We start from the raw sequence: 21956 nt of genomic DNA on the forward strand, positions 1-21956 counted from the left end.
CAGCATACATGTTTGAATAGGCCCATTCATTCATGCCATCTGACAAGCTACTTGTACAGTGGTTAACTGCTTGCAGTTTGCATTTTTCTCCATGCCAGAGCAAGTTTATAGTGGTAGAAAAAATTGTATGATCTAATCTGCATTATGAGCCGCAGTTCATTACACAATAGCAGCCGGCAAGTGGAGTGACTTAAAATGGCCCCCACATGGCAGTAATAGCAGGTGCATAAGCTGTAGAAAAAAGCACCAGGTGGGTGGCTATATTTTGTCTACTGTAAACCAGTTGTTGGGCTGCCTGTTACGTTAATACTTCTAGTGGCTCAAATAACAAAACAAAAGGTTTTCAGGAACTCTGGTTGCTGACAACTTAACACAACAGCCCTTGTCACAAAATGGTTTTCTTCATAGTCTTTGCTTTAGCCTAGATATCTAAGATAGCCAATTTCTGTATTCTCAGGGACTGCTTTATTCCTCAGTTGATAATCCAGTACCCAAAGTGACTTTTGCCGCGACAGCCAGCCACTTCAAGATTGTTCAGGCTGCATATTATATTGGTGTAATGCTGTCAGGGCTTAGCTGTAGAACACACGTGCTAAGGCACACATACATATGTAAATGTACTTATTGCATATTTGAAAGGGATGATAATGACATTAAAACGTAGAACATCTCTATTTTTATAGAAGTTAAAAACTGCCCAAGCATGTCAGCCCAAAGGGAGAGGTTGCTTTTCTCTTAGGCAGACTGATGTTTGTTTGATTGTTTAAAAACAAAACCCTAACATATGGCATTTTTGTGATGGCCGTTCAAGGGGAAGTTTCTCTTTATAAATGAAACAGAAGGCAAGCGTCTTACCATACTCTGGGTTAAAATTTTGCAGGATCCCTGGAGTCTGCATAGAATTGCATTGGCCTAGAGGCTACTAGCTGTCTGTCTGTGGGTAGAGCAGTTTTCTAGGCTGCAGTGTTTTGTTATGTTTCTTTTATATGCAGTATTCAGGTGGGAGACTTTCCCAACAAATGTCTTCATTTTGCATCTTTGTAGTGAAGCTTTCGATAATTTTAAAACAATCCAAAATCTACTGTGGCCATGGTGGTCTTAGTCCATTTGGATGGGTTTAAAAGGGGGTTAGACAAATTCCTGGAGGAGAAGGCTATCAATGGCTAGCAGTCCTGATGCCTCTGTGCTGCCTCTCGTATCAGAGGCAGTAAGCCTGTGTACACCAGTTGCTGGGGAACATGGGCAGGAGGGTGCTGTTGCACTTATGTCCTGCTTGTGGGTTTCTTATTGACTCAGTGGTCAGCTACTGAGTAAACAGAATGCTGGACTAGATGGACCCTTGGTCTGATCCAGCATGGCTCTTCTTACGTTCATCTGTCCCTTTCCTATTACTTGACTCCATCACTACATGTAAAATGCTTTTAAATCAGCTTGGCCATCACAGTATTATTGACTTCTATTCCACATCTGTGAATTGTTTCCCTTGTTGCTATTTTCTTTCGTGTTTTCGATTTGTTGTTGCTTTTACATTCTCTCAGGGGGAAGAAAGATATTGATGCTTGGAAATGAGACGGTGGATGGCGAGGTCTAGCAGTGTGTGTCAGAGGACGTTATGAGGAGAATTAGTAGCAGCCAGTATTCCTGGCAAGCAAAAGGTTCATAACAACGTAGGACAGAGGATGTATGTAGAACAGAAGTGGACAGTGCTTTTAGAATCTTAGCAATTGTGGGATTTCTGTGTGTAATGCCAGTAAGTTGAGGTACGTGGGTAATAAGTGGTACTGAGAAACTAAGAGTTCAAATGTGAAAACAAGAGCTGGTGCAGGGGGGAATACCCCATTTTTGTGCTGTTTTACTGCTGTTTGTAGCCGAAATCAGTTGCTGCTTGGCATCACTCATTTTACATCTACTGTCCTCCTCTAAGAAATAGTGAAGTTGTCACATAGAGCTCCATCAGACGGGCATTTTTTACACGCTTGTTACTGGGCTCTCACGGATTTTCGCGGGTCCCTCTCACGACATCGTCTGCCTGCCGCCCCTTCTAGCCTTCTTCCTGCGACAAAAACACACCCCAGTAAGTCTGACTTATTTTTAAAGACGGAAGTTGCCGCTATCTCCGGCTGTGTGTAGGAGAAGCAGCACGATCAAAACAGCCCACTGAATGGGTCACATGCACATTGTTTACTTCCTCTTTCAAAAGAGGAAATAATGAGGGACAAACGCACGGGCGGAGAAGCAGTCGCGATTTCCCCCTGTGTGATGACACTCATAGATAGTGAGGTAGGTAATGATGTCAGTTGAAGACAAACAAAGCTATTCAGACTGTGGGCATTGCCCTTAAGTTTAATTTACCCTGTTTTATCATAACCAAGCCAAATCTAATTGATTATGTGATAAACTCACTGTTTCTAGGCAGATTTTTTTAATGGTGTCAAAGCAGTAATAAATTGGGACTGCAATCAGGCTATAAAAGATAGAGAGGAGAGTACTTAGAGAAGGGCCTTAGATGCTTATCATGGTGTATGGGTAGGTAGATATTGAGAGAGGCACTCTGTCAGGTATTGCAGTCCCGAGCCATGCTCAGCTTTATAAATCAAAACCAGCACCTTGAATTGGGATCCGAAGTGTACAGGCAGCCAGCGCATGTGTACATGTTATATGTTCAGACCTTCTGGTCCCTGCCATCAATCTGCCTGCCGCATCTTGCACGAGCCGCAGCTTCCAAACTATCTTCAAAAGTAGCCCCACATAGAGTACGTGGCAGTAATCTAAGAAGAGCAATTAATATTCTACTTACAGTGCAGTCTGCTAACGTCTTTTTTGTTGTTATTCTTTTGTAGATAGTGTTGTTTAAACATGAGAGTGAATGCATTTTAAAGCATGTTTTGCATAGTCCTGACAGTCATCTACAGTAGATGGTGTTTGCGCTTGCATGAATGTGAGGAATGTTTGCCTTCTGCCAGGTCTTTGGTATCTATGTAGTAAGATTATATCCTGCTGAAGTAGAACGTGTGATGTATGGATAAGGAATGAAGCAGTGAATCAGGAGCCTCCCTTCTCTTCCCTTTTGTTTTGACCATTTGGATCTGGCCATCCTAGTGTTCTGCAGCCCTAGATATTAGCAAAACAAAAGCATTTTAGTACAGACCCATCTTATGATATTAGCTCAGCATTGGTATAAAATTAAGATTAATATAATGGTAGCTGAGCAGACTGGAGCCAGCAAAACAGAATCATATTAAGAGGAGCTACTTGAAGACTTTGAGAGAGGATTATTTGATGGCTTATGTTTGCAGAGCGCAAAGTAATTTGTGCATTAAAATGAAAAAGCTCAGAATTTGACTTGCACAGGGAATTGATTTTTGTCTTTGTTCTTTATGAAGGCAGAATTGTAGCATTCTGCTTGGCAGGACAGAAGAGAAATAGTTTTGCAGATTATGCTCCCCCTCCATGTTGCATTTAATATCTGGCTATTGGTGATCTCTGTGAATGGATCTGTACTCACCAGTGGCCACAGTAAGTATATGCAGGGCAGTGGCTGCACTGCTATTAGCAGACTATGCCTTACTTCTGGGCATTTAGTGCATGCTTTACCAGGAATTATGTTGAAAATTACTATTGCAGAAGCTGCTTACAAAGTTTGGCTAGGCTGCTATACAGCAGGAATTAGGAGGAGGGTAAGATCATTGTGTCTCCACAGAATAGGTTTGAAGAAGCTCCCTTGCCACACAAGATAAAGACTTAAGCAAATGCTTTGTTGGATCTGCCAGTTTGTTTGAGAACCCTTAGGATACATCCTGCAATCCTGTTTTTCAGGATGTTCCTTTATCTCCACAAAGGCTAGATACATACTGTTTAAGACACATTGTTAAAGCCAAGTGGGTCTCAGCCTGGTCAGTGCAGGGTAGGAACACTGCTGGGTAGCCTTTTGTAAGCTGCTCCAAGACTTTTTGATGGGAGACTTTGTTATCCATAAATGAGTGTGACTTTATGTCATGTATAATTAAATACACAACACAAAGAAATATAGAACAAAAAAGGATCAAAAAATGTTTTCTCTGCCTGCAAGTCAAGAAATTGTATCACGGGTCTGCAGGTCAAGAAACTATGTCATTTCCTCAGGCAAACAAATGAAAAAGTAAGCGAGAAGCACCTTGGGGATCCAGAATAAATTGAATCTCTCGCTTTTGTCTAGCCTCAGACCACCATTACCCCAACGCTAGTTAATAAACCTGTTTGGTTACATAGGTTTAAACATAGACTTGACTGATCAAGTCACAGCATTGAAAGATCCCCAGTAGGTCATCTAGTCTGAGCCTAAGATAAGTTATTCAGTATCCAGTGGAGATGCCTAGCCATCATTTCACTGGAAAATATCCCAGAAAAGATTCCACAACCTCTCTAGGCAGTTTGTTTAATTGCTGTTCCATGTGTTTCTAGACTTCTTCTTTGATAGCCACATGCCCAGACCTTAATAGGTGGGCAAATATTAGTCTGCTTAAGAAGATAAATGGGATCTCTTTGTCCATTCAAATGTTTTCTAGAGGAAGAAATGGGTAACTCCTGATGCAGATGGTTGGAGTTATTGTGTATGTCTCTGGGAAGGTGAATTCTGCAGAAGTGGTCAGGCTTCTGTCTTGTATGTGTTGTGGAGGCCAAAGTAATAAGAAAAGGGACATACCCTAATTGTGAGTTGCTGGGCAAATGAACAGCACCCTTTGGTCCCTAGAGAGAGACTGTCTTCACGGGCATCTTGGACCCTGTCTTGACAGCAGTGCCTTGGCACCGGGAGGCCTCGGGCCCCTGCACTCCTTCCTGGCATCTGTACCAGAAGGTGCGCTATTGCGGAGTTGCCGCCGTGCACCGGGGAGGGGTGAGGAACAGAGCAGAGAGAGTGGGAGGAAGACAGGAGGATTGCCCCGTTCCTTCCCTCTCCCCATTTTTATCTATAGATGCAAAGGATTGCATCTATAGATTTAAAAAAGGGAGTATGTAAGGAACAGGGCAGCAATTAGGAGGTCAGAGGGAGGAGAGCCAGTTCACGTCCCTGTCTTCCTCCCTCTCTCACTACTCTGTTCCTCTCCACCCCCCTTTTTTTTTATCTATAGATGCGATCCTTTGCATCTATAGATAAAAAAATAAACACGGGGCAGAAGGGAGAGGAACCGGGCAGCCAAAGGGGGAGGAAGACGGGGAGGTGAACCAGCTCTCTCCTCCATACAACCTCCCTCTCGCTGTCCCGTTACTTCCACACACACACACTGGTGGTTTTATTTTTTATCTATAGATGTGGAGGATCACATCTATAGCTAATAAATAAAAGAAATAAAAATGGGGGTGGGAGAGGAATGGGGCAGTCAGAGGGAGGGCCTCTCTCTTATTATTATTAATATTTATTTATATAGCGCCATCAATTTTCATGGTGCTGTACAGAACACCATATCCCCCTCTGGCTGCCCCGTTCCTCTCCAACCCCTGTTATATATTTCTTATTTTTTATGTATAGATCACATCTATAGATAAAAAAAATTAAAAGGGAAAGGAAGGAACGGGGCAGCCAGAGGGGGAGGAAGAGCGGGACACACGGCACCCAAACGGACCCTCCTCCAGGTAATGGTGACCAATCAGCAGTCGCCATGGCTGTGGCACACCTCGATGTCCCCAAAAGTGCCTGACTTTTTTGAAGTGGAGTTTAGGAGGTTTGCCCCTTGATGGCTTTGGAATGGCGGCTGCGTCATATAGATGACCTGCTGCTACTCTGAATCCACCCCAGGGCAAACCCCTCATCAAGATAGGCCCTTGGTATTGATGAAGTACTCCACAATCAGTTCAGGATATTTTAGAACAGGATACACATGAATTAAAGCTGTGCCTGCCCAGCAAACTTTAACGAATTTCAAATCCATTTAATGGCTGAAAAGATCAGCTCAGGCACTGTAGTCCAATGAAGGAGGTTAGAGATTTCTGAGAATATTTGCAAAAGTACAGTGCCTAGGGTCCTTGGAGCAGACAGGGCATAGCATTTAAACTGATTTAAATGAGTAGAATAGTCATGCTCTAGGACCAAATGCATAGAATCTGCTTGCACATTCATGTACACGCTAACAGTAGAATTGTTTCTTGTTTAGCTGCAGGAGACAAAAAACGTCTTCTACCAAGAATCTGCAGAAACAGTCAATTGTGAGCTATTTAAAATGCATCTGTGTCCCACTTACTCCCAGTACCGTTTTCCTGGGTAGCAAGCCTGAGCATGAGCAGGCGTGCCTCTTTCTCATGTAGGCCTTCATGCACGTTGTGGCTTTTCAGTTCAGTGAGCCCTAAAATAGGACTCCGCGACTGCTAGCACACAACCAGCTTGGTTCTCTCTTTCCACAAGGCTTTTTTGTACATGAAAACTTGGCTCTGAAGGCCAGCCACTCAAGCCGAGGAAGCTCCTGTGATGATAACTGTCTGTGTAGTTCAGAGTTTTGGGCAGCTTAAAGATCACATCCATTATGGTTAAAACGCAGACGAGGGAGGGGCAGCTTCTGCTCAGTCAAATGCTGAGTGCACTATGTCCGCCCCCACACATACCAGTAGCCAAAGAACTTGAGCGCTATGATGATTCAAGAAGCTTTATATCTCACGGATCCTCCCCTGCACACTTGTCTTCACATTCTGATTTATTTATTTATTTAAAGTATTTTTATCCTGCTCCTCAGTCCCCCCCAAAAGGCTCCCAGAGCATCTTAGAAGCATTATCATAAGACTGACCCTGCCCGCAGGCTTACAATCGAAACAACAAACAAACACGACACACAAAGAAAAAGGGATGGGGAGGGGAAAGGGGGGGGGGCAAAATTAAGTAGACAGGTGGGCGCATGTGGTTTATGACTCATATGCCATGTGCACTGGAAACTGGGCCTGACAAACTACTTCAAGGGTAAGGGAAAGTCCCTGTGAGAAGTGCACACCCTCTTTCATCCCAAGACACCATGGTTCACAATGACATAGGATTTCCTACCTCTGATTAGCCACAAACGGCCCGTCTTATCTGTGTGCTGCATCAGAAGCTGCAGCTCAGTAGTAAAGCACATGATTTGCATGCAGAAGGCCCCAGGTTCAACCCCTGGTACCTTCAAGTAGAGCAAGGAGAGAATCCCGCCTGAAACCTGGGAGAGCTGCTGGCATTCAATGTTTGCGTAAGATGGACCAGTGGTCTGACTCAGTCTGGTGCGGCTTCCTATGTTCCTATCTAATGGGGCGTAGGTCCTGGTAATCGCAGCAAGGGATGCCCTTCCCGATGCCATTGACCAGCCGAGCCTGGCGAAATGTGGCATAATGTAGTGGCTGCACTTGTCAAGGCTCAGCAGAATCCAGAAGCTGGGATAAGCATTAAAAGGCAGGGCATGCAACAGCCCGGTTAGAGTGGAAAGAAGGTCCTTCATACGGGTGGTGGTGGGGAGGGGAGGCAGCTGCATATATGAGAAAAGACATTTTGCGATGTCAGGAGGCTGTGGGAGTAAGGAGATGTGGATGGAAACATGAGCTGAAGGGAAGCTCTGGCATGTGAACTGCGCAGGAGTTGGGGTGAAGTCTCTGGCCAAGCTTCCCAAGCGTCTGCATCAGCCTCTTGAGCGTCCTGATGGCAAAGCGATAGCCCACGAGGTCCCTGTGTCAACAGTGGATATTATTAATAGCGCCTGACTTTTAGCAGTTTCCTGATCCTGGGGACGCTAGTAGCCAGTGTTATAGGAAAAATCCCATCTGGCAGACTTCCGGACCTGCCCTCGCTCTACTATATTCTCTAGTATGCTGCAGTCTTTCACAAAAGAGACAACTGGACTTTCTTGTAACCTCTTCTAACCCACATTACAAATAAACCAGTTGCGTTTCTAAAAATGCAGTAATACATCTATGTCTTGCCTTCTTTCCTCTTGCACGGAACAGATGTATGTGCCTTATCCTAAGGGTAAATGGTAAAGTTTTATTATAGTTTTAATTTTTGTGAACCACCCAGAGAGCTTCGGCTATTAGGCGGTATAAAAATGTAATAAAATAAATAAATAAATAAATAAAGAGATGGCTGTTGGAATGCCACATCCTACACTAGGTCTAAAAAACAAGAGGCCGAAACGTGTCGGGCTTTTGTATAATAAACCTTTTTATAGCATTCTGAGACTTCTCTCCCTTTTTGCACATGTCTTGGGTGCTCACCTGCCTTGCCCCCTCATTGCTCATTGAAAGCTTTTGAAGTCTGCTGCCTGCAAGTTTCCTCAATTGGGGGTTGCCAGGCCTGGTGTATGCTAGGCAAGTGTTGCAGCCTTCCTCAACCTGGGGCGCTCCAGATGTGTTGGACTGCATCTTCCAGAATGCCCCAGCCAGCTGGCTGGGGCATTCTGGGAGTTGTAGTCCAACACATCTGGAGCGCCCCAGGTTGAGGAAGGCTGTTAGAGAGTCCAGAGCAATAGGACAGAACTCACCTTAGATTTGGGATGCCTCTGTTTTCAGCCTTCTGTATACCTCAGAACTACAGTGACCTTTCTTGGTTAACACAAGCTGTGTAGCACGAGCCCTGTAAAGACTAGTAATCTTTAAGACCTTAGTCTCTAAGGAATAAGGCAAGTGAGGCTGGAATTTGCGGGCCTTGATTGTGGCAGTCACACTTCCTGCTAGAAGCATGGGAGGAAGGAACCCGCCTTGCGTGACTTGGCCAGCATGGTTGTTATGCTGGAGCTTCAACGGGCCTTTTCTCAAGAAAACGTGCCCTATTAGTGAAGCTTATCACAACCCTGATTACAGACGTTTAGCAGATCAAAGCTGAAGGCTTTGTTAGCGAAGGAACTTAAGACCCAAAACTGGGCAATGAGAACCAGGGCCTTTAAAGGAGGGGGGTGGGGGTTGCTGCTGCTGCTGCTGCTTTCCCTCCCACACCACCAGACACCACATTCAAATTCTTAAGACCTCTTTATGTAGTATATTCAAGTGTTCCAAAATGAGTAAGAAAAATGTTCTTATTCCTGCTGCAAATGTTCAGTGTAGGTTAGCACTATCAGTAAATTGCAATAGCCGTCTTCAATGAGATAAACTTCGGCTGTCATGTAATGGCTTCTGTTCATGCAAAGTAATAGTCACGATAACTGCACTTCTAGAGACGCAAAGTTTGTCATTCTCACCATGCACGCTCTATAGATTAGACCTGTCAGTTTGGCAAAATGCAGCAAGGGCTTTATTCACACGAACACTGAATGGTTATCAAGCTGGGTTATTTTAACAACTTGATGTGGGGATGAACTGAACCAATCTTGGTTCTCCTTTGTGGGAAAATTGTATGAATGTTATACTGGTTTCTGTAAAGTGCTTACGCAATAGCTACATTTTCTCATGGTAAAAAAACCAACACCTCTTGTTTACTAATTGTGTGAATAAAGCTATAATGATTGCCACACAGATAGAAAGAGGATATTGAATATTCCAGAGTGACGGCATCACTTGGAATATGCTGCATAAAAGGGTCTTTTTGTGAAGTTGCTATGCTGCCTGGATAGCCAGTTTTGGCCAAGATCATGAATGTGACATATGGCGCCTGTATGAAGGATCAGCTGGTCCAGATTTCATTTGTTATTTTTTTTAAAGTAAGTCTCTAGTTCTTATAGTTCTTGAGAAATAAGGGAAAATACATAGGCACTATTCAGCAAGTCCTTTAGTGAGAAGTATGCAAATAAATAAGGCTGTTCTGCCTGCCATTATGTTAGGACTGAGGACAGTCACCATTAAGATTGACAAGTGAGGCACATTGTGAATATCTAGTATATAGTAATGTTTATATTGAATTGTCACAGTCTGTCACTCTTGCGTTTAATGGCAATTTTGCCTCGCTGCTTACAATATTTTTCTCTATATTTGCTAACTGAGAATAACGCTTCATGTGGGCTCTAGTCCATAAAAGCTTATTCTTTAAATAATAAATCAATTTACGGTGCTACAAAACTCCATGTTGTTTTTGCTGCAATAGATTAACCAGGCTACTCCTCTGGAGGTAAAATATTGCAAGTATTGATCAGTGCAGAAAAAACAAGAGTTTTGTATTTCCCTTTTTTCTTTTTCTAATTGGACAGACTCTCCATTAGCAAATCTTCTAACAAAGTGGCATTAAAATAAATAAGTCTGACAAAGTGTTCTTTTTGGTCAATGGAAAGGGCTCTGCCTTCGCATATTTGCTATCATTACCTTGGTTATTATTTTCTTCATTGTTCCTTGCAGACATTCCAATCCATTTTCCCATCCAGAACCTTCCCCTTTCTCCTAGCTTTTGATGTTCAGTCCCATGTCCTTGCCCTTTGCTTTTAAGTAGAGGTATGTTGTCTCATCCTCTCCCAAAGAGCAAAATAAAGGAAAGGGGAATGGGAGAAAATGAGGAGGGAGAAAAGATAAGAATGACACATCTGTTAGGAAATTATGACTTGATCCTAAGATACATTAACTTAGGTCCATCCCTAGTCTACTCAGACGTAACCCCCATTGAATTCAGTGGGACTTATTCACAGGTAAGTGATTGCAATCTTAAGGAAGCTTAGAGAAGGAAAGTTTCCCAGCATCTTGTCCTACCAAACACTTTGTTCAGGAGGACTCGTCAACCCTCTGGAGAGACCTTTTTCAAGTCACAGGTGATTGTGGGCCAATGGAGAGGATGGGAAATTTCCATGCATTACTTTTCTTAAGCTATCATAGTCAATACAATTTTTGGAGAGAGGAATCCTATGATGCGGGCATTTATGCTTAGGGTTTCCTTCTCTTGTTTTACAAAACTCTTGCACCCAAGTATGTCTCTGGACATGTGCAGAGTTTCTCCCTCAGGCAAGAAGTCCTTTTTAAAGGCCAAGGGCAAACGTGCGGAACATGTGCGGAACGCATTTTGCATGTCTGGAGACTGTCTGACTATACTGTGGGATTTTGGATGAAATGGCAGTCAGTGGCTTAGCTGTGGGAGGAAGTTTCCTGCCTTACTGGGGCTTGGTTGGCTTCTCTACACAGTGGATGGGATACCAACATGCCCATATGGAAAGCCTCGTGTAAAATGGTGCCAGCCACCTGCATATTAATGGATGGAACTCCAAGTGGCAGTGCTAGGTGCACGTGTTCACATTCATAATACACACCTTCAGTGCCATGTTCTTGGTAAAAAGGTGGAATACAAACTAAATATGTATGTATGTATTTATTTATTTATTTATTTTATATACTGCCCCATAGCTGAAGCTCTCTGGGTGGTTTACAAAAGTTAAAAACAGTGAACATTAAAAAGTATACAGAATAAACACAGTCTTTGCACTATATATGCACTGCAGTACAAATGCCAGGCATCCCTGCCATATCATGAATTAGTGTACTATAACAGCACGCTTGTGTGTACTAATGTCAAGAATAGTTCCGCTGCTTTTGTTGTTGTTGTGATCTTGTCCCCTGTAGTTCTGGCAGCTAGCTACCCAAGAAACTGCATGGCAGTCCTATTTATGCTGTGATTTGTCTTCTTAAAAATGCCTGTTTCCCCCCCCCCCCCCGTGGAATGGTATTTTATTTGTTTTGCTTGTGCAGGGCCTTTGTATGTGCATTATCACTTCCTATGGTGGTGTGAGCTGGGTTGACTTTATTAAAATGTTTTAAATCAAGATGTGTATGTAGTTTGGTGGTTAAACCAGACAGTGTTGCCAAGTTTTAAGCCTACAGGAATCCCTATCCCCTAATGTCTGATCTTTCTGAACAAACTAGTATTTTTTTTTTAAAAAGCACTCTGCATATACTCAGAGGATCTATTTCCTTTATTACTTCACACATTTCAGGTCTGAGACTTGGAAGGAGTGGTAAATGGGCAGAACACAGCCCATTTAAACATCTAAAATTGATGTTTGAAACTAGGCTATTTTTGGCTTTGTTTTTATTTATTTTAACAACCAGTACTATTTCTTTGGGTTGTTAAAAAAAAACCCAAAACAATTAAACTGCCCGATTTCAACCATCAAGTTTTGGCAGCAACTTCCACAGGGGTAGCTGTGCTAGTTAATCGCTGTAAAAACCAACGAAGAGTCATGTGTCTTCTTAAAGACTAACAAATGTATTGTGACATAATCTTCCCTGAACTAGAGTCTTGTTTATCAAATAAAGGATGAAGTGGACTCCAGCAAACAAAAGTGTGTGCTACAATACATTTGCTGGTCTTTTAAGGAGATGAAAGACTCTAGCAGAATTCCATTATATGTTGTACCCTCACAAATAGACTGAAGTCTAGGAAAACTTTCATTCACTTCGGAAATCAGTTCTTGGGCACACTTATCAATTTGTACTTTCTTACACAGGAGCATGTCCTACCAAATTCAATTGGTCTTGACTTCCAAATAAACAGACTTGAGATGGCATTGCACATACTCTAAAAGGAAAACGAATGATTCCTGCGCACTTATCGATCTTCACTGTGTGCTTTTATTGGGAGTTGTCAATAAAAATCGGTTGACTGGGGTCGGAGGGAAGGGTTGCAACCTTTTTTGGCGGCGGAAGGACATTTGGGACTGGGATACTGAGTTCTACCTATCCTCAAAGGTGACTTCTCTCTCTCAATGTTGCATAGCAGCCTGGCCATGCTGGCTGGGGCTGTAGTCCCACACATCTGGAGGGCTCCATGTTGGGGAAGACTGTTTCATACGATTAGGGGCCAGATTCTAGATGTTAAAGCTGCAAAGACTTGCTTGGAAGTAAATAAGCAAGAGGAATCTTATTCTGAATAAACATGGTTAGGATTGGTTCTAAGGCAGCCATCCTATCTGCAACTACTTTAGAGTAATGCCATTGGAAACGCATTGACATATAGGGTGTTTACTCCCAAGGAAGTGCACATAGGCTGAATCTTTATTCTGCTGACTATGAGGGCATTCTATTTCTTTCTAACCAGGGCCAAACTCTATACACTAAGGGAGGGTGCTTTGTTGATGGTGCTGCTCAGCGTTCATGATCCAGGAGAGAAGCAAAGGTTCCTCCTTCTCATCATACCTTCACTGAGGAGCAGCAGAAACAGGGACTGTTTTCTCAGCCATAGGGAACAATTGCCGGTGGAAGAGCACTCTCTGTATATTATTGTCACCTTAAAAATAATAAAAGCATCATAAGTGATCATTCTTTTCCTGCCACCTTTTCCATTTGTGGGTTCCGTTTGTATCATTAGCAATGATTAATTTACAAATTGGGCTGCCCAGATTTGGGTGACTAGAACATCTTCACTGCTTAAAGGGGTTAAAGCTAAAGAATCGGTAACAACTTCCTGTGGAAAGTGACTGGAGGAATGTTAATGCAAGATAGTTGCCATGTGAGTTGCCTTTTCCTTGCAAATAGACTTGTGGGATGTGGGGGAGTTCTTTGACTGCTGCGGGCTCCTTGAACCTTTTTATCGAAATTTAGGGATCTACATGAGATTAGGAAACTTGGGTCTATTGCTGTACACTTTTGTTTTGGCCACAGAATGTGGAAACACCAAGCGCAGGTTGGAGTTGTTGAACCTTGCAATAGTGTTTGAATACTTCTGAATATTTAGAATTCCAATAGTTTAATTTCCATGTATCAATGGAAGTCTCATTTGCTTCTCAGGCCTGTCGTGCTATACTTCATCATCTCACTCCTTATCTGCCTCAGACTACTTTTTGTTAGATCAAATTCTAAACTGGGCTTTACATTTCATTGAGCAGGAGACATTTTTGTCACTCCAGTCTTGATCTTCTATGTACGGTTGAGAGGAAGAATGCAATTTGAGCCCCAACTCACTTCTCACTCTGGACCAAGCTATTTTTAAAAAAATAATACGTAGTAGTTTAAGCAACTTTCCCCGTGGCTCCTCATTAAAGTTAACTGTTATCTCTGTTAGCACATATTTATATACAGGTCAAGATACCTTTTTCACTTGTCATGGGGTATAGCGGATACAAAAACAATCCCCTGTTCTGATCCAAATCCTGTTAGTATGGACTATTGAACCACCACCACACAGACCTTTGTGCATCAGCGTTTGATCAAGGACAGAGCTGACTATTGCCAAGATCCACACATGCCAGTGATCCGAGCATTAAGCAGCAGTTCTTGCATTTTCCACACCCAATAAATAATTCTGAATTGGCCCCAAGTACAATTATAACAGTGCTAGTTTACTATTTCATAACTCCATCAATAAGAAATCACTTTATTTTACTATGACCCTATTCAGAAGATACCTTAAACCATGGCTTTGACCACAATGATTAATCCAAAAAGCCAGGCTGTGTTCAGAAGGCACCTTAAACGACAGCTTTAACCATGGTGAATAAAGCAAAAAGCCTTATTCGCTATGGTTAAAGCCATGGTTTAAGGTGCCTTCTGAACACGGCCTAGCTTTCTGGATTAACCACTGGGGTTAAAGCCATGGTTTAAGGTGTCTTCTGAACAGGCCCAGTATGTAGAGCTCCTACTTCCTGCTTAATGCTATGTAGTGAACTGGATGCTTAGGGTGCCTTGTCTTCACAGCGGTTCCAAATGTTTTGTTGTTTGGAAACTAACACAGGGCTAGTTATAGTCTTAAAAGAACTGATTGATGCTAAGAGGGGAGGGTCCTGGGGTCCAAGTAGGGTCTTGGGGTGTCGCCTGATTTCTAGGTTTAGTTTTGAGGGACAGGCTAGGTAACTAGAAGAGGAAGGCGAGCTGCTTGTTTAAAACACCTGGTTTCTTTATTAACAGCCCCCATTCGCTATGGAATCCTTTTTCCAAAGGCACTTCAGGAGGAAGACTGTGTTGTCAGGGCCTCGACGCACCAGCGTGGTGGCCCTGCCTGCCAGCAAAGCAAGACGGCGCTCTGTGGTGGGCCAGCCCTCTGCCTCGCTAGCCCAGCGCCGTCGCAGATCCAGCACCCACCTGCAAGGGCTGTCCTGCTTGGGCTCTCGGTGTAGGCGTAGGTCATCTTCCCGGAGGCGATCCAGCACCACCACCCCACGCCTGAGCCCTAGGTTTTCAGTCCAGAAGAAGCGTGGGGGCCGAGTGCGCATCATAGATTCTCACCTCATAGGGCCCTCCTTGCTCCTGGCAAGCCTCATCCAAGTGTATGAGGAAGAGGAAAGGAGGCAGGCGCCTGGTGCTGAAAGTGCCAGCTCAGAGTCCCCTAAGGAGGATCTAGCGGAGAGTGACTGGAGTGAGGAAGCGGCCTCCTCGGGCTCTGAAGGAGCCGGCCTGGCAGCGGAGCAGGAGAGGCAGGAGCTGCAAGCTGAGTGTTCAGTGCATGCCGGTCGCCCTGCTGAGCCGAGGCCTCTCCTGCGAGACCCTCACTACCTGCGCCGCAGGTCCTCCCACCTCCTACCTGCTGAATTTGTGCACAGCAGGGCAACCTATGGGCTGCAAGGGCGCTACAAATACTTCAGCCAGCGGCGGCGCTCCAGTGGAACACCCAGGCCAGGAGCTTTGCTCCAACCGTGCAGGATGAAGCGGGCTGCCAGGAGGTGGAAGGTGCCCGTTGGGACCAGTTGGCTGTCGTTGACTGCACTTAAATCCCTGGGAATGGCTCCTGCCCACAGCGGCTGTGGCAGTGACTCCTCTGAAGGCTGCAGTGCCCTGTCGCCGTATGTATGGCTTTCTGAGTGGGACTAAGCTCAGTTGGATGGAGGTGATGAGGGCGGAGGGAAACACCCAGCTCAACTCTGGCATGGCAACAGCGATGCCTGTTCACGTCCATTAATTGTGGAGTCAACACGGGCAGAACAGTGTGTTTCTGAGGTCAGGACAGAGTTTGTTGGTTACATTTCTACCCAGCTCTTCCTCTAAGATGCTCTGAGTGAGGTCGTTGGCCGAGACAGAGGGAGTTGCCCAAGGCCACCTAATAAGCATCGTAGACAAGTAAGGATTTGAACTTGGAGTTTTTTTTACCAGTACACCACATTGGGTTTCCGACTAGCATGAACCTCGCTTCCCTTTCATTATGGACTGTTTCCTATTTCCCTCCAACAGCAGCATCAGGAGGCTGCTATGAAAGAGAAGTGAATAAAGCAGGGGTGTTGAACCTCCTTCAGCCCGATGGCTGAATTCGGTTTTGGAGAAGCTCTTGGGGGCGGCATTCTAATAGTAGGCGGAGCCAAAAGCAAAGGGGGTGGGGCCAAAACACAGAAAACACAGACATATTTAGGAGAGACATTTCAAGCTTTTAGGATGGCAGAAAAACCGTGCAGAAGCTGGGAAACCCCCCAAACAATTGGTGGCTGGGGGAATGGGGATGGAGCGGGGCCATCTGGCAAACCACAGAAGGGCAGATTGGGACCCCAGAAGGCTGTATTGGGCCCACAGGCCTGAGGTTGCCAGCCGTTGGAATAGGGGAGCCCTCGTGTGGTGCTTGAGAGTGCTGCACCATGAAAGAGCTGGCCCCTGTATGCCTTTCTCTTGGCTTGGAGTGTGCTGGACTAGTTCAAATCCCTGCTTAGCTGCAAAGTTCATTCGGGCAACTCAGGGCAGTTTTATGTGCTCAGCCTCAAGTGCCTTTGAGAATTACTGAGAGTAAAAGCGATAGGCACAAACACCGCCCTGAGCTACTTGGAGGAAGGATGGGATAAAAATGTGTTAAATTTAAAATGATCAATGTCTACTTCTCTTCTGATTTGTGGGGAGGGAAAAAAAGACAGGGAGAGGATTGATGACTTATCCTTCGTAGATTGATCAGAGTAAAAGCCACGTGGCATCCTGAGCTTGTGTTCATAGATTCTGAAGTGCCATCCCGTTTCCCACCTGATCAGCCTTAGAAAGTTTTGCTTGAGATGCACCAGGAAAACTTGAGCTCTCTTTCATCTCTTCAGGAGTCTCGCAAACCTGTGCAATTGTGCCCTTTTAGGGTTTTTTTCTTCTTCGTCATCTCTTGGGGAAATGATACCCTGTCCCTGGAGCGGTGCCCCCCTCCCTGACACTTTGACCACTGTCAAGAAACCACTTTGCTTTACAACCAGACCTTCGCTGGCCTTTCTTCACGGCCGGCATCTGCAGTGGCATGGGACAAATTGCCCGATCCGTATGGTGAGCAGCTGCCGTGCAGGTGGCTTGCTGTGTATTGACCCTTGTAGTGTGACTTGACTTAAAGTGGCCATAAAGTATAGACTGGTTCTCACTGCCACCAGGATAGGCAGAACGTGAGACTTGGCTACTGTGGAGCTGGGTAAGTATTGAGTGCTCTGTTATTTCTGAGGATTTCTGCCTCGTTCCAGGCTGCATGATGGCATTGATGCTAACTCATGGAGTGTCTCTCCTTTGTTTTCCCCTTCTTTGTCTTTTATTTTTTAGCATTCCTTTTCCAGAGAAGTTGCGAATGTTGTATATATTTATTTATTTAAACAAAACATTCTTACAGCCACTCTTTTGCTTGTCTTTCAGAAAAGCTATTGCTAAGTCTGGTCTTCAGCACATGGTAGCCCAACCAACCCCCACATTAGCCCTAAGAAGCGACTTGGAGAGGGAAATTCGCAGTACTGTTGACTGGAGCGTAAGTTACATCTTCCTTTTCCTGGGTGAGGGAAAGGAAAGGTGGATGGTTTCTCCACCCTTGGCCCAGCTCCATACGTCCACCCACCACTGGCCTTCTGGACCAGATGCAGGGAGAATCTATGACCACGCCATGGTCTGAAGACATGGCAACCTTGCTGAATCCAAGCTGGCCTGGGTTGCTCAGAGTCTGCATGGGACACAGTGTGGAACTCTATCAAATCACTGTGAGTTCCATGGGAGAAAGGCAGGAGACAAACGTGCCTGGAATAGGTCACAGTGCAGCCTTTCCCAATCGGTCCCCTCCAGATGAGTTAGGGTCTGGGAGTTGCAGTATGTTTTTATCTGTATGCCGCCCTGAGATCTTAATGATATAGGGCGGGACACAAATGTTTTAAATAAATAAATAAGGCTGGTATAGTGCCTTGTGGACACTTTTGAGTAGAAAGATAGCTTGTAAATAAATAAATACTTGGGTCTCCCCAGGTCATTTCCCGTAGTCCTGGTTGTGCTCTGCAGTACAGCACTCAACTGACAGCATGGGAAGCTGTTCATATAAAGTAAAAACATGAGTCATGCGTTGGAAACTGTTTCTTTTCGGCCACATAGGCAAGCTCTTCCACATCTACACCTGAAAATATTTGGCCACTCTGTTCTTCCTGTTCTCCAGAACCATTGCTTTATGGTGTTTGTTGGCTAGATCAATTCTTTCCCACTTCCCTTGGAAGGAATAACCTCAGCCTAGTAGTAGGCTTCAGGGTCATCACATTGACCAAATTGTGACAATGAACTCTGCCAGGTTGCCTATTCAGCTGAGGCATGGCTAAGATGATGGGTCTCTTCTCAATTCATTTTTTTTGGCGGGGGGGGGCTGAGTTGGAGAGTCCTTCTCCTGAAGCTGATGTGAGCGGAATCACAGCTAGGCCCTACACCAGGATTGCAGAACGTCAGGCCTGGGGATCAAATTCGGCCTTCGAGGGATCCCCAGTTGGCCTAAGGCTTAGTGACCAGCAGTAAGAACTTAAAATATGTTGGTAATTTTAGCCATGTCCCTCTTGCCTTTGGTCCCACTCGACACTGGAATATGGTCTCCAAGAGCTTCCCCTAAATGAAATTGGGCCCTTGGTCTGAAAGAGGTTCTACACCCCTGACCTAAACTGGTCATGACTCTGAAAAATACTGCAAAATCCCAACATAGCCTCTGTCTTTCAGGAGACTGCAGTTTATGGGGAGCACATCTGGTTTGAAACGAATGTCTCGGGGGACTTCTGCTACGTGGGGGAACAAAACTGTGTAGCAAAAATACTGGTAAGTCTTGGTAAGAGTTTGCTACGGCCTGGTAAACATCATCGATGTGTGAGACGGCTCCACCATCTAGTGGAGAAATTGGACATCGTCTTAAGCCACACATTCTGGAGATCATTAAAACAAAGGGACAAATAGATCTGTTTGGAGAGATGAGGCTGGTGTCAGGAGAACATGCCCCCTTCAGTTTGCTGTTATTGGTGCAGTTATACGTTGCTGTTACTGTTTGCATATTTTATAGAAGCTGCAGCAGAAATTGTGGCATTTGGAAGCTAGCAGAAAACTGGGTAGAATGTACGACACAAGAGTTTCTGCTTAGCTTTAGTGAAGCAAAGTGGGGTGGGGAGAGTGTAAATGTTCATTTTTTGTTAAGCATTATTAGTTGCATGGGAAGAACCTGAGAAGTTCACAGCATTTTCTGAAAAGTGGGCCATACATCAGTGGCAGAACACAAGTTTAATGCAGAAGGTCTCTCACTCAGTCCCTGGAACCTCCAGTTAAATCAATTGCAAGTAGAAGGGCCCCTTTTAATTCCTTGGAGAGCCACAGCTCATTTGGCCATGGTCTGAGTAAGCTTCCATATACAACGGCTTCCTGTGTAGGAGAGATTACGGTATCTTTATTTGCTTACAACATTTATATACCGCTCCACATCTAAAAAGATTCCAGAGTTGGGAATGATAAAAGATAAAAGAATAAAGCACCATATGACAAATTTGTTTTGTTGTTGTTGTTGTTGTTGTTTTATTTAAAGTGATACAAAAATAAGGAATGAATACAAACAACCCCCTAACAATATCAAACCAACAAGTTATGTGAATATGTATAATATACAAAAAGGGAAAAAAATAAAAGTTGATTGATACAACTTCTAAGGGAAGGAAGGTTAATTAAGTAGAGAGAGAAAAAATATAAAGGAGGAAAAAAGAAAAAGAAAAAAAGAAAGAAAACCCCAAATCATAAATGTGATGTATTCCTTCATTTGTTGTTACATTGTCCATATATTCAGGGCTGAAGCAGGCATACATTGCTATACATTCGGATGTGATGCATATTGAATATGACAAATTTGTTAATACAGAATATCAGTAAAAACTATGGCTAGTCAGCCAAGAAAGGCATAACTGTCAGGTTGAATCCCCAGCAGATCCAGCTAAGAAGAATTAGAGATAGAAGAGCTACTTTGGATGATTGCTCCAGTTGAAGTACCATTCTGGCCCACTTGGGGTACCAGTCCAGCCCTCCGGGGTTCCCCAAATGGCCATGCTCCTTCCCCTTTCCCACAACCACCAAATGTTTTGTCATTTCCTGGCTTTTGTGCAGTTCCCTCCTTCCCCCCATTCTAAAAGGTTGAAATGCCTAAGACTCAGCTACTGGCAGTAAGAGCTTTGAGCGACAACATTCTGATTTTTTGTCCCGCCCCTTTTGCCTTCGGCCCCGCCCACCACAAGAGTGCAACTTCTAAAAGCTTCTCCGAATGTGGAATTCAGCCTTTGGGCTAAAAGCGATTCCCCACCCTTGAAGTAGATGATACTGGGCTAGATGATCAATAGTCTGATTTAGTATAAAATAACTCGATATGTTCACATGAAGAGAATTCATTAATTCTAAGTTTGTAATTTTTCAGAGTTCCCATGCACCCCATACATCTCTTATATAATTGTTGCTCAGCATTTGGTAACCTCCCTCCCTCTTCCAACATAAAAAAGTAACAAATTCTACAACTTCCTAGCTTTCCTATTCTACTCACTTCATTCAGATTTACTGAAGCTGGAAGCAAGGGTTTAAAACAAAAAATAAAACCCCTTAATATTTTACATCTGCGTCAAAAGAGTGAGAGTCACCCTTTAAACAGTTTTCTAGGAAAACTAAAACAAGGAAAAGCAGGAGGAAATGCAATCACAAGACCTATGTTTGCCTTCTGGAACTGGCTGGAAAATTCATCTAAATTATTTTTTAATTCTCCCTTTCATTATTACATGGTGCATTTATGTTTTGTTTTGTTTTTATAATTGAAAAAAATAGAACCTACTTCAATTATATAGAAGTGTGATAGAAATAAATACATCTTTCCAGACATCCCTTTGATTGAACTCTATGCTTGTGGGGACTGTGTTCATTCAGTAATCCATACATGCCAGTTCCTGGATTCCATTTACTTCATTATGACCGAGGGTTGGAGAAGGCAGTGTTGCATATTCGTTGCCTTCCTCGCCTCTGCTGTATGCATAAGGATAGGAAAATACAGATTGAAGAGGCGTTTACCTACTGCATTCCTATCCAGTACCTGCATTTCTTCCATATGTGTTATTTTTCGTAGAGGCATTGTATTAAGAAGTGATGCTTGCAGGCTTCCCAAGCACTTAGCTGATGATGTAAACTTTTTCTTTTCCTTCTTTGCAGCAAAAGCCTCTGTCCAAGCGCAAGTGTGCAGCCTGCAAGATTGTAGTCCACACACCCTGCATAGAACAGCTAGAGAAAGTAAGTAAAGGCTAGCTAAGCTGGTCTGCTGTACTTGGAGAAATGAGATCCACCTTCTTAAAGAGAAGGAACTTCCCTGCTCAGACCAATCTTGCAAAAACACTTATATTCCTGGAGGGAGAAATTCCTAAGAACCAAGCTCTCTGGTGTTTGCATTTAGAGAAGTCAAAGGGCATATCTTCATGGTTAGAAGGCCCTGGTTTTAATCCTTGGCATCTCCATTTACATAATCTTAGGTAGGAAGGCTGGGGAATGCCTCTGTGTGAGACCTTGGAGAGCTGCAGCCATTCAGAGTAGCTAAGCTAGATGAATCAATGGGCTGCCTTAGTAGAAGGTAGTGTCATATGTTCATATACTCAGTTACTAACTGAAACTACTGGGAGAGGGAGAAGGGAAGAGGGAGTCCCCTGTCAGAAAAAAAGTGTTCCCTGTAGAGCAGAAGAGAGCTGCATTTTTGTAATAAAAATAAAAACATCCACCCCTCCTGTTAAATCCACAGATAAATTTCCGATGCAAGCCTTCTTTCAGAGAATCTGGATCAAGGAATGTACGAGAGGTAAGATCTGTGCAGACTATTATGGCTTTGTGGCATAAGGGAATTGTCTACATATGCCAACTTGAGGCCAGTGGGTTTGAAATACTTGGCCTATATTTGTCTTGAAGCAGCAAAGTGC

At 43.9% G+C, this 21956-nt stretch overlaps 1 protein-coding gene across 4 annotated transcripts in view; it reads left to right on the forward strand.

Annotated features, from left to right (window-relative positions):
- The window catches only part of DGKZ (diacylglycerol kinase zeta), a 118857-nt gene that overhangs the window by 47506 nt on the left and 49395 nt on the right, over positions 1-21956 (forward strand). For 3 of the 4 annotated variants that reach the window (XM_063117466.1, XM_063117467.1, XM_063117468.1), the window contains 4 exons: positions 17389-17497; positions 18709-18804; positions 21205-21282; positions 21782-21838. In XM_063117466.1, coding sequence (XP_062973536.1) covers positions 17389-17497; positions 18709-18804; positions 21205-21282; positions 21782-21838 — 340 coding nt within the window. Of the gene's footprint in view, positions 1-14759; positions 15600-17388; positions 17498-18708; positions 18805-21204; positions 21283-21781; positions 21839-21956 lie in introns of all 4 variants that reach the window. The other variant, XM_063117465.1, reaches the window with a different exon arrangement.

The sequence above is a fragment of the Elgaria multicarinata genome, chromosome 2, assembly GCF_023053635.1.
Source record: "Elgaria multicarinata webbii isolate HBS135686 ecotype San Diego chromosome 2, rElgMul1.1.pri, whole genome shotgun sequence".
NCBI lineage: Eukaryota > Metazoa > Chordata > Lepidosauria > Squamata > Anguidae > Elgaria > Elgaria multicarinata.